Raw genomic sequence first — 13,708 nt, forward strand, 5'->3', positions numbered from 1 at the left:
TGCGTGCATTCCGGTTAGTAATATTCTTCGTGTATTAGTGATCGCTTGCTGTTTGTTTTCAATATATATATATAGTTGGTATTGATAACTAATTTAAGCGTCAAAAGCATGTCTGCAAAAAGTACAGGAAGAATCGAGGGTGATAGTGAGTGGTGGGCAAACAAAATAAAGGTAATATTAGTGTACTGTTACTCAAATTTAAAATGATCACACCATAATCATATATAATATTTTATAATTTTGAGTGTTCTGTGTAATGTAGGAAAACCCCAATCTTAGAAGGTTTATAAAAAACAACCTTCTAGGGAAGTACAAGAAGCATGGGAGCAATTATATGGAAATGTTGTTGCTAGTGGTGTTAATTGTGTTGCTCCTTCTGTAGATCATACAAATAATATTATAGACGACGATGTAGAGATTGATTATGCTGAAAATGCTTATGAAGTATACACTAACTATGCCTCTCGTTTAGAAGATCTTGATAAACAACAACATGAATTCTACCCAGATTTCGTAACTGAGGTAAGACATGGTCCCGTAAGTAACCCAAACAGTGCAGGGGGTTCTAAACAGCCTTACAAGTCCACCAAAGTGAATGAAAAATCCAAGATGAAACGTAAATTAAGAGAGTCATCGGGAGCCGCAAAGTTTAAAGAATTTATGACTAATCAAGAAACTACTGAAGAAAGAATTTTGAAAATCTAAACATCAGATATTCATTATGTTAATCAAGCTTTTAGTGTCAATGATCAAGCTCCTCATGTGAATCAAGCTAGTAGTTTTAGTGTTACTGCAACTATAAGTGTTATTAACGGCATGGTAAACAGTGGAGTAATGACAAAAGATGAGTTATGGTGCTTTGCAATTAGCTTATTTGAAGATGTGGTGAAAAGAGAAATTTTTATGAATCTTCCTGATGATGCTAGTAGGTTGACATGGTTGCAATATAAACATCAGCATGGAAACTGAAGTAATTTATGTCGTTTGTTAGTCAACATAACTAGAGTATGTTTTATGCATTTATTTATGTGAACTTCAATTTGGATTGCATTTTGTTTCCTGACTTCAATTTTGTATTTTGGATTGAATGATTTCGTCACTATATTGAGTGTGAAATACTTTTTAAAGTGTTTGTGCTTAACTAAGTTGTTGGATATGATATAATTCTTGTTTTAATGTATTGTGAAATGTTATAGGTTCATGTGATAACCATGGATATTGAAAGAAGAAGGAAAAGAAAAAGACTTTGTTGTTTATATTTGCTAACGGCTTCACGTACTAAAAAAGCTATAGCGGCTTGGTAGTTTTACAAGTATATGTATAAGGAGCCATGCATGACATCCTTACAAACAGGTGAATCTTGGATGAATGAAGTTTTAAGTGGTAACCCTATTCGATGTGTTAATGCATTCAGAATGAATCCAGATGTATTTATGAAATTATGTGATGAACTAAAATCAAAATATGGATTGAAGTCAAGTGATAAGATGTCAGCTCTTGAGAAGTTGGGGGTTTTCGTATATACACTTGGATTAGGTATATCAAATAGGGATGTTGGGGAGCGTTTTCAACGCTGGGGGAGACTATTAGCAGAGCATTTCATGATGTTTTGGAGGCAATAACGGCTAGAGGAAAAGGTTTCAATGGCCTAGCACATGAAGTTATAAAGCCAAAGGATTCAACGTTTCAACATATTCCACCTCAAATAGTTGACGATAACAGATATATGCTGTATTTTAAGGTAATGATTTATTTTAATTAAATAAATTACTTTTTTATCATAAACTTATCGTACGCTACCATGTATATAGTTTGCATGAATTTATTCATTTAATGCTCCATTTCTTATCATATTGATATATCAATTTATAAATTTACATACTTTTAGGATTGTATCGGATATATTGATGGTACACACATCGAAGCATGTATCCCGGATAGTCAACAAATCCCCTATATAGGTAGAAAGGGTGTGTCTACTTTTAACGTAATGGCAAGTTGTGATTTCGACATGTGTTTTACCTTTATATCAGTTGAATGGGAAGGATCTGCTCATGACACACGTGTTTTTCTTCATGCTATCAACACACCTTCAATGAACTTTCCAAACCCACCCGAAGGTAACTACGTCTTACTGTGTCACTTTACCATGATTATTTTGGTATATTACAAGCCGTACAATTTTACACTTGACTATTTAACAGGTAGATATTATTTGATGGATAAAGGATATCCATTTAGACAAGGATTTTTGGTTCTATATTCCAAGACACGATACCATCTATCTCAATTTGAAAATGAACCGCCAACTAACATGAAAGAGGCTTTTAACCTTTCTCACTCATCTCTAAGAAGTTGCATTGAAAGATCATTTGGAGTCTTGAAGAAACGATGGAAAATACTCCAAAAAATGCCACAATTTAATGTGAAAACTCAGATTGACGTTATCATTGCAGCATTTGCTTTGCATAACTACATTCGTAATAATTTTAAAGATGATTTGGTGTTTACGGAATTAGAGCAACATCCAAATTTCATACCACGTGATGAACTTCCTGATATTCACGGCCCGTACGCAAACAACAGAGATTCTTCGGAAGGAACATCCAATGTGATGAAACAGATCCGCAATGATATAGCTACTTTAATATGGAGTGCACGTATTCGATAAATTATTACAAGCATTATGTCACATTTTTAAAACTTATGTTATATTTCAAATTATGTTTTTCTTTGTAAACTTATTAATTATATTTACAAATGGCATTGTTATTAGTTTTGTTCATAATTTATGTTTTCTTATAACATTAAAAATTCATGCCATTATTGTAATTTTACATTTATTCAATTAAAAATTTCAGTTTTACAGCCTCCAGCTCCATCCCTCATCTTCAGCCCCAGCCCCAGCCCCAGCCCCAGCCCCTAATTACAGCGTGAGCCTCAAGCTCCATCTAACATACCCTAAAATTAAAACCACTAGATTATATCGCACCGTTTAATCCAATATTTACCGACCAAACCCTAAAAACCGAGTCACACGTGTGAAATCACCAACTCACTCACTCACCCCAAAGTAGGGTTTATAAACTCTGTTTTTGCTTTCACACTTTCTTCCTCTTTCTCCCCCCTCACCTCCCTTTCTTCCTACTTCCATATCAATCCATATCTACATACATATATCTGTATCTATATCTATATATGTATGTAAACCCCATAGATAAACAAAGAAAACCCACAAATCTTGAAAACACCCAACTTATAAAATCATGGCGGCTGAATCTCTAACCACTTTGATTGGTACCAATCTTTCTAATTCTGAAAATCCAGCTCAAGAATCTTTGGATAAATCCCCATTTAGAAGGATTCAATTTCATCCTGCAAGAAAACCCTTTAATGGGTTCAATAAAGGGGGAGCTGATGATGGTTTTCAGCTCGAAACGCTAAACCCGACGAAACCCGGGTCGAAAAATGTTAGTGGGAATGAAAAAACTGGTGGGTCGGATTGTGTTGGGATTTCGGGTAAGAAAAGAGATGCTTTTGAAATGGAAAATGGGGTGGATCCTGAACTTAGTTTTGGGATTACTTTCAGAAGAATTGTAAGTGTTTCTTTTATTAGAAAGTTTTGATTTTTATTGTGTATTTGGTTAATATGATTGTTTACTGTTTATATTACTGTTAAGTATTAAAATTAGTAAGAAATTGTGGGTGTTACTGGTGTTAGGATATTGGTTTTGTTGAAGATAATCGTTTTCGGGCTGAAAACATAGTAATGATGATCATTTTAGTACTCTTGGTGAAGTTTAAACTTTCTCAACCATGGATGGATGTGTTAAGTAATATGTAATGAAGGTAAGTAAGCTTTGCAAGTAATTATCATCAAGTGTGTGTAACGGCGGACTAGCAAAAATCATTACTTTAGATGATTTCTCCGAATGTAGAAATGTTCTTACAAATCTGACATTTTTGAAAGACAAGTGTTGTAAGTCTTATAGGTCTTAGGGAGTGCCATTATATATCTTCTCATTTTGATTTTTGTTCCGTCTAGTACGGGTGAGTTTACTTTTGGAAATATGGGGACAAGATTAAAAGTGATAGACGGTGTTTGTTGCTAAGGCGAGGGTTTGAGAAAACCCATGAAGTAAGGGATTCTTCAAAGTATGTGCGAGGAGAAACATGATCCCAATTCTCTTCTGCACCTAGTCATTCCATGCAACAACTATGCCACCTAAAACGAACCCAAGTGCAATTGATCTTTTTTATTTTTCAGACCATGGGCTGTTTTTAACCAAAGACATTAGACCTGTATCCAGTCTGCCCAAACTGATAGTTGTCATCTCAATCAAGGGATCTGACTAATGTGCGCATTCTACTGCTTCTCACTTTATCATTAAGAAGCATCTGTTGCAATCTGTTTTTACTACTATGTTTTTTACTTTTTTTTTCAAGAGAGTTGGAAGAATATTTCAGCTTACATCTTCTGTTGTAAATAAGTCAAACTTGAAACTACATAACTCTCTCCAATTTTTAATGCCATTTGTTTGTTAAATGTTTCCTTGGTGACCATATTACTAATTCCATTTTCATGGCTTTATTGAGAATGAGACATGTTTTTTCTCTCATTGGATTCTTTTTTTTTTTTTTGGATTTGCACTTGTTGGCCTTTTTGGAAATATTTTCAGGTAATTATTTATCATGTTCACTTCATACCATGTCTATTAGCTTGGATATTTTTTCCTGTGAGTAAATTGCTTGAATAGTTCACGTGGTTTATCATTTTTTGCACGTTCAGTCCATTTATAAGTATTTTGCATGTATGGTCTCTGAAATGACTTTTTCATTGTAAGAATTGTCCGTCTCTCACATGACTTGACTTGTTAGGAGGACCATTAATTCAATGAATAACAGTTTAAGTGACCCATTGTGAATTTTTTTTCTAAATAGAGGGGTCATGCTTGCAATAAAAAGTGTTTTGAGGGATCATACGTGCAAAAAAACATAATGAGGGACTGAGGGTGAGAAAATGACTTAATCACAGGGACCATTCATGCAATTTACTTTTTTTCTGAACATTTGTTAATCCGGCATAACTTCTTTAGATCTTTTTTTCTGAACATTTGTTAATCCGGCATCACTTCTTTAGATCTTCACAAAAGTTTATTGTTTTGTACTTTTGCTCATGAATTTCTTGGATCATTTTTTTCTCAATGATGTTTTTTATTCTATAAAGTCTGATTATTCAGAATAGTATTGGACTTTGTTATGCTTGTTGAGATTTTACATATTCGTACAGTGAGCTGTATATGGTCTGTATGGTTCGTATCTCTTAAATTCTTTTGGATTTATTATTATTCTTCTATTATATTGCAGGGCAGTTTCTCTAAATGCTTGTGAAATGTTAGAAATTGCATTACTACCAATACATTTTGAAATATGATTATCTTGCTCACAAGAGGTTTTAGGTTTGAACCCCTATAGGTACAATCTTTGGGTGGCCAGGAATTTGTTCGAAAACTTCCATGGGATACCCTAGTCAGCCCGCGTACATGAATCATATTGTCAAAAAATTGACTTGCCTTCCCCGAATAACCTGAATAGGGAAAACATCATGAAGGGACTATTTACTTGGTACATAATTTTGATGAAACATATAATGATGGGTCACTCAGAATTTTAATCATACTTAAAAAGTGTCAGATGGGTTCTACGTGGATTATCAAATTTGGTTAGTAAAATTTCACCTGACTTGATTCGTTTGTGACTAATTTTTTGGGCCATTTGATTAAGGTTGTGCAACAGTCAAAAACCAATCTGGATCGTGCACAAACTAGAAATGAACTTTTGAGAATTTAGGAACCCAAAACTGGATCTTACTTTTCGGACTTTTGGTGTTTCCTATCAGCCTAGAGCAGGTTTGGTGCTACAGTGGACTAGAATATCTGCTATGTTTGTGTTTCCAAACTCTAATTACTTTAACCCAAATGGGGGTGGCCAATTGATTAAACGGGCTGAGTACTCTTATCAAGAAGTGCTATGTATTATGTTTGGTACTCTTTTGGTGTGATCCTTTCTCGGGTGGGTGGCGCAAAATTTTTCTTGGGTCTCTAGACCTGTTTCATGTTTGTGTGTCTGTGAACTTGGACGCTGTGATATTAGTCTGCTGAAAGTTGGACACCACGGTTGTCAATCAATTTTTGGTTGTCACTTGGTGCTACTATGATTTCTTTCATTGGTCACATTTACCCATGTCAACAGTCAACCTTATGTCAATTATATTTCTTGGAAATATTCATGGATCATTTACTCGGTATACTGCACTTATGATGTATTGATGTGACAATCTACAGGGTGCTGGTTTGGAAAATTTAGGGAATACTTGCTTTCTTAACTCGGTGCTACAATGTTTAACATATACTGAGCCTTTAGCTGCATATTTACAAAGTGGAAAGCATCAAGTTACTTGTAAGCATCTCACCTTTCTTTCTGTAAATAAACTCAGAAACATGCATATCTATGTAGTCCTTGTGAGATATTCGATTTAGACAGAATATTAAAATTCTTATTAGCTGGCATCTTTTCATGTATTGAACTACTTATGCAGGTCGGAAAGCTGGATTTTGTGCTTTATGTGCTATTCAGAAGCATGTCAGTCGTGCACTGCAGTTATCAGGAAGATCATTGGCACCTAAAGATCTAGTTTCAAATCTGCGGTGTATCCTACAGTTTACATTGTTCATATTCCTGATTAGGTTATTTTTTTTTCAGAAGCTTTTTGAACTTGGATGCAATTAGGCTCGTTGGATTGAATTTTATTTCAGATTTGAACACCTTAACAACATAATTAGGTATATCTAGGACTTTTAGAAATTCAAGGCAGGAGGATGCTCACGAGTACATGGTTAACTTGTTGGAATCAATGCACAAGTGTTGCTTACCTACAGGAGTGCCTAGTGAATCACAAAGCGCTTATGATAAAAGTTTGGTTCATAAGATATTCGGTGGCAAACTCCGTAGTCAGGTAACTCCTATTTCTTTACTTCAGTGGTAGAGGAGGAAAGAGGGATAAGTGTAACTACTGCTAGTACTTTTGGTTAAGAGCTTTGTGAACATACCTTGAATGACTGTAGATGCTTGGCGTTTTGCTCATGTTTAAATATAATGTCAATTTCCAGGTGAAATGCATGCAGTGTAACTACTGCTCTAACAAGTTTGATCCGTTCTTGGATTTGAGTTTGGAAATCTTGAAAGCAGATAATTTGTACAAGGCCTTTGCGAATTTTACTGCCAAAGAACAGTTGGATGGAGGGGCTAAGCAATACCAGTGCCAGCAGTGCAAGCAAAAGGTCAAGGCTCTCAAACAGCTTACAATTCACAAGGCCCCCAATGTCCTTACGGTCCACTTGAAACGCTTTGGTTCCCAAATGTCAGGGCAAAAGATTGACAAGAAAGTCTTGTTTGGTTCTACATTAGACTTGACACCTTTTGTCACTGGGCCAAATGTAAGTCCTGTTATTTAATTTCAGCACCAGTCACTCAAATCCTGCATGAGTTAATTGTATCATGTGAAAGAATGTCTTTTACATTTTGAAAGTTTGTGCAATGCTTATATATTAGAGGGGGCACAAATAAGCATGGTTGGCTCATTGGATCTAAATTGGGTTTGAGTCAAAACCTTAACTTTTTAATGGGTTGAAAAAAGTGGGCTCGGGTTGAGGCGCCGTAATCCTGTTCAAAATTTTGAAGTTTCTATACATAGGTATTGTTCTCAAATAAGATTGCAAAACTATCTTATCTTTATTAAATATTTCATATTTTTGGATAAAATGATTTTGGTTGTTGGTGTTTGACCTATTAGAGTTGAGCGACCTAGATCAACCCATTCGTAAGTAAATGGGTCAAATGATCTTCCCTACTATATAGCTTCCCTTTTCTTGTCATTTATTGAGGTTCATCTACAAAATATTGCAGGATGGGGATTTGAAGTACACTCTTTATGGCGTTCTAGTTCATGCTGGTTGGAGCACACATTCTGGTCATTATTATTGCTTTGTTCGGACATCTAGTGGCATGTGGTACTCACTTGATGACAATCGGGTAGGATGCATACTTGACTTGCTTCATATAGGAGTAGGAGAAGTGTAGATTATAATTATATTCTGTTATTTCTCATTTGAACAGGTCTATCAAGTGAGTGAGAAGAAGGTTTTTGAGCAGAAAGCCTACATGCTATTCTATTTTCGGGATAGAAAAATTGCTCCACTGAAGAAGACTTCAGATGTTGTTCATCAAAAAGATAAAGCTGTGATTAATGGTACACTTGATGGATCCAGTACACCAAAAGAGGGCCAAACAAAAACTGGTCTAAGTAATGGCTCATTGAATGTTCAAAAATCTGTAGCTACTGTTGCTATTGAAAGCGGCAGTCCCATTCCTGTTGCACCAAAAGAGACTCAAATGAATACCAACTTAATCAATGGATCATTAAATGATCCACACTCTTTGGCTACTGTTGGAATTGAAAGAAGTGGGATCAGTTCTGTTGCACCAAAAGAGACCCAAACTAACACCAGCTTAAGTATTGGAGCATTAAGCAGTCACAAGACTTCTGTTACTGTTGATACTGTGGGAAATGGGCCCCTTGATGGTGCACCTGAACAGACATATTCAAACACCAGTTTAACCAATGGTTCACTAAATGCCCACAAGTCTTCAGTTACTGTTGGTACCAGGGAAAATGCTTCCAGTAATGGTGCACCAGACCTGACCCATACGAACACCAGTATAAGTAACATAGTATCAATCAATCAGAAGTCTTCTTATATGGCTGGTAGCATGACCGATGAAATCAGTAATGGTGCATTAGAACAGACCCAGAAGACAGAAGGTCCAGTTTTAAATAGCAATTTTGTGCCCAATTCAGAATTGACCACGAAGGGCAAAAGTGAACATTCTACCATCCAAAATGCTACAACAGTCAGTTGCTGCAAGCCACTTACTACTTCTGTGGATACTGCAATTAAAATGGAGAACCATGCTATGGTAAAGTTTTTGATTGTTGGTTGAACTCCATATAGAGGTAGATAAATGGGTAGGTCCTGTAGCTTGGTTGGGTTACAGGTTATTTGTGTTATGGTCATAAAGGGTTGGATTGACCAAAAAAATTGTTCGAAAAGTTTGTCATATGTATTCTTTCAGCAATAATTTATCTGTCTGAACTAATATTTAGTAAGTTTTAGTCTTTAGTAACATACAATGGGATACTTTTGTGCCGTTTGACGTTTGTTAGCCTTTTCAGTTTTACCCATTCGGGCTAGCGGGTTGAGTAGAGGTGGATAAATGGGTATGTTGTGCAGGCTGGATTAGTAATGGGTTACATGGGTATTGATCGAAATGGATTGGTTGTATTGACTAGAAATGGAGAAACTTTTTATCCAAAATAATTTGTGATATGATTCACAAATTTTCATTATTTTTGGATTGAACTTCATGTTGAAGTGTATAAATGGGTAGGTCTTGCAAGTTAGGTTGATAATGTGTTATCTGAATATTGATTAAATTTGGTTAGTTGGTTTGACCAGAAACCATTTATCCATTTTTTTGTCTATGATTTTATTGGCCTAATGTTAAATTGGACAAATGGGCAGTTCGTGCAGGCTGGGTGGCGATGTACTCTAGGTATTGTTTAAAATGGGTCACTTTGTGTTGATTAGAAACGCTGTCCAAGTTATTATTTTTTTATGATTATCAACAATTGCATATGTTTAGTCATAGTATCTGGATATATAATTCAATAGGTTTATGCAAAGAAAACATAGTTTGTGTTCTATAACCTTTATCTTTAGTTTTGAATTTACCTATTCGGGCTAGCAGTGTTAGTAGTTTCTTACAGTCTCTTGGGTGTGGGTCCAAATCTTGCTGTACGTTTAGCTTCTCAGTTATTAGTTCTATTGTTCAAAAAATAGAAAAAACATACCCCAGTTTGATCAATTTATAATTAAATGTTGTCGCCTCTAACTTTATTTAGTATGCTTATGCTTATTTAGTCGTTAATTGGTGAAAATCTACAGGAAGTTGGCGTGAGTGAATCATCTAGGGTCAATAGTGGTCGTGATGGTCAAATCGAGGTGGTAGCTACTACATTGCTGGAGCCATCAGGTTTACCAAAAATGGAAAGCTGTATGGAGGAGAAAACTCTTGGCAGGAAAACCCATAAAAAAGCAAAGAACTTCCTGAAGTGCAGGGTAATGAGTATGAAATTCAGCTCAAATGTTTTAATGGGGACATCATTAAACCAGAGGAAGAAAAAGAAACATAAGCAAAGCAAACGGTTGAAAAATGTTTCTCAAGAGGACTTGGTCAATGAAGGTCCGTCTACATCAATCAATGTAAAACCACTGGAGCTGGTCAAACTTCCTGTTGAAAATGGATTCAAAGAGAACTCAGTTCTCGAAGGTTCTTCTGTCAAAATTGAAGCACTGAAGGCAGTTAAATGTCCCTTTGAAAATGGATTCAAAGAGAGGGTGAACATAGATGGTGCTGTGCTTGCAACAAGTGATTGTAATGGTGACTTGCAAAGAGATGCACCTAAAGGATCAAATCATTTGGATGTTTGCAGGGGCGCTTCAAAACAAAAAGATTTGGTTCGTATGCTTACCAGAGGTTTGGAGGACAGAGTTGGTGAGTAGTATTATTTCCTTGCTTTTTCTGCATTCTGCTTATACGTTGTAGTATTATAATATTTCCTCTAAATAGAAGTCGTTTAGTTAGAGGAAAATGGTTTGGCTGACCTTTTAAGTAACTACGAAATCAACAATCTTGAGGACCTAGGCAAACCTAAAGATCGAATTCTTTAAGAAGACAAATTTAAGAGAACATGCTGGTCAAATTGGAATCCCCAATATCTCTTGATTTTTTATATTGGATGAAGGCATAGATTTAGGAAGGAATCATGTTAAGGAAAGGAAAAAGAGATTTTTTTGGGGGAAAACCCAGATTACAAAGTGTAGCATTTTTTTTTTTTTTTTTTTTTGTGGTGGATGGAGTTTAATATGGAAAACAGGAAAGTTTTGCAACTTGCATGGAATGGAGGGGAATGTTTTTGTTCTTTCCTACTAGTATGAATACATTGCATGTAATTTTTATCTGTTTTTATGTCATTCTTTTTTATATATATAATATATATATATATATTTCAGTCCCTCGTTGGGATGAGGAGGATTCAACACGATCTCAGAGAGGAGAAACAGAACATGATCTCACCATTGGCTACATAGGAGATGATTGGTGAGAGTCCCAACCTCATGAGTCATGATGTTTGCATCTTCTAATCTTCAAACACGTTGTACATAGTTCTTAACTTATTTTGTGAAACATATTAACAGGGACTACATATACGATCAAGGACGTAGGAAGAAAGTAAGGATGTCACGAACACAATTTGATGGGGAAAACCCGTTTCAAAATATCGCAAACGAAAGGTTAAAATCGCATGCAGGAAAACAGAAGTCGATTAAAGGACCTTCTACGATGATGAAAAAGCAGTTCAATAAGTCACGATCTGGTAACGGGCCATGCAGGACGTGATGCTAAAATTGAGCCAATATTTTTTGCTTATGAGAATTGAGAACGAGAATGGCCTGACATATTTACAAGGTATCCTCTTAGAAATTCTTTATCTGATTTGTAGAGTTTGTCCGAGTTCCTGAGGTGTGGGAGTAATTTTTGTTTTGCTGTCTGAAGTTAGAGTTTCGATTTAGTTAACGTGTTCTTGATGATGTAGTAGTCTTGAACATGGTAAAGTTTAATGTATGTAATTTGTTTCAAGAAGAGAGGATATTGAACTAATGTACCTCTAATGTTTGGACTTTTTCTGGGATATCTAATCAAGAATGATTAATAAGCAAATTATGGGAGGAATTGTTATTGAAGGTGTATCTAATGGTTCAAATCTTGTTTGTATTATGCATGGGCATAACCTCAAGTGCTCGAAAGTAAATGTTTGTTACAAGTGAAGGAGTCAGATACATTTGTTGATGCAACGGTTCATAATTATATAATGGGTATAATGGGGTTGGTTTGAATGTTTTACTTATCAGTTTTCCAAATTTGTTATAAACAGTGACTGCATTATTATAAAGAATTTCTTTCAGTAACAATATTAAGAGTTTAAGCTATAAATGTGTAACGGAGACGACCAACTTTTGGTTTCATAAGGTAATACATCAAACATTCAAATGTTTTCTTCTGTTTTTCATGCCGCAACACTTACTATACTATTACAAAAATTACATCATCATTTTTTTCAATGAATAACTTACATTATTCGCCATCATTAATCGCCACCACCATGATCCATCACTGCCGCAACCACACCGCCGCCATTGCCATCATTGTTGCCACCATCATTGTTGTACCGCGTGGACATTCATCTAGTGATTGACATACACGAAATTGAAATGACTGTAGAATGAAATAAAAACACTACATGGGATAGCATGCTGAAATCACTAGTAATCACAGGCCAGCCAATACAATGGTGAATATGTTCCTAGCCCTAGTACATGCCGCCTGATAGACCATGGTAGCTGGCCATGATCTAAGTCGTCCTCTGATATATCTTATGCATTTTAAATAAAATTGCATAAAATTGGAATTCACATGATCCTTGGATAAATGGGTGCAAACTGCAAATTGACTACTCAATAGGCATAGGTATCCTATGTCAAAAGGTTTCAACAATGTTTAGCATGCAAGAAAAGACGTAGAAAGTAAGCATATAAGGTAATTGATGATAGAACATGAGGCACAATGATTAACCACAACACTACCATTTCCATGATGTTTTGCTTCATCAACAAACTTCCATAGGTTTTTATCAAATTGTCATAATTAAGCCTCCTAATATAATTCTTAAACACACTTATAATCTTTTCCAACACCCCCTGAAATCATGTTTAATGATTCATTCAGATTTCATAGATTTATCACTGATTGTAAATGTTGTTGATTGTCTGGATTTAAGTGCGTATTTCATGTGCTAATGGGCATATATTATAAAGTAAAAGAAAAGCATAGAAAACTACATTTTCATTTTATTAGATAATTTTTTTCAATATACATTAGGCGACTAAAATCTTCTTTTATTACGACTCCAAATTTAAACTTCAGATGTTCTTTAAGTTGATTTCTGCATAATTAATGAGAGAAAAATGAGTTTCACCTGTCTTATCTCAAAAAATTACGACTTTGACATGATTTGTGACGCTTATGATTTTTTTTCCCGAACATTCAGTCGGTATGCGACATTAGGGAAACATCACTGTATAATGGTGAAACCTTGCACATACCCTAGACAATGAGATGTTGACCATGGGCCGTTACAAGTATTCAAAGTAAAAAACCATAAGATTTGTCATTCTTAAGGATTGAACTCAAAACTTTGAGTAAAACCTGAGATGCCTATCATGATCATTGTTATTTAACTTTTTAAATTTTAGTTCAATCATTTAATAAGTTTTTTTAGGACACTCAAATTGGGTGGAATATTCCCAACAATAAAACACTCAAACAAGTCCTTTGGAACTTCACATAAAAAAACAGAATCTTAACCTCGTAACAGTAAAAACCTCTACAGTCTACACTGAGTAGGCCTCCATGCAAGTTTCTTTTTATATACTGTAAAAACATTATTAAATTTTTAGAAAAATGTCAC

General features: G+C 35.2%; 1 protein-coding gene and 1 pseudogene across 1 annotated transcript; both read left to right on the forward strand.

Annotated features, from left to right (window-relative positions):
• Positions 1-108: 108 nt before the first annotated feature.
• Positions 109-2,671, forward strand: LOC122597596 (annotated as a pseudogene).
• Positions 2,672-3,110: 439 nt separating this feature from the next.
• On the forward strand, positions 3,111-11,924 carry LOC122595042 (ubiquitin carboxyl-terminal hydrolase 23). Its single transcript, XM_043767318.1, has 10 exons — positions 3,111-3,596; positions 6,345-6,459; positions 6,599-6,709; positions 6,843-7,015; positions 7,170-7,496; positions 7,966-8,091; positions 8,176-9,036; positions 10,065-10,674; positions 11,193-11,280; positions 11,379-11,924. The coding sequence occupies exons 1-10, from the start codon at positions 3,267-3,269 to the stop codon at positions 11,578-11,580; spliced, it is 2,943 nt and encodes a 980-aa protein (XP_043623253.1). The 5' UTR covers positions 3,111-3,266; the 3' UTR covers positions 11,581-11,924.
• Positions 11,925-13,708: the final 1,784 nt, after the last annotated feature.

This window comes from Erigeron canadensis, chromosome 4 (genome assembly GCF_010389155.1).
Source record: "Erigeron canadensis isolate Cc75 chromosome 4, C_canadensis_v1, whole genome shotgun sequence".
Classification (NCBI taxonomy): domain Eukaryota; kingdom Viridiplantae; phylum Streptophyta; class Magnoliopsida; order Asterales; family Asteraceae; genus Erigeron; species Erigeron canadensis.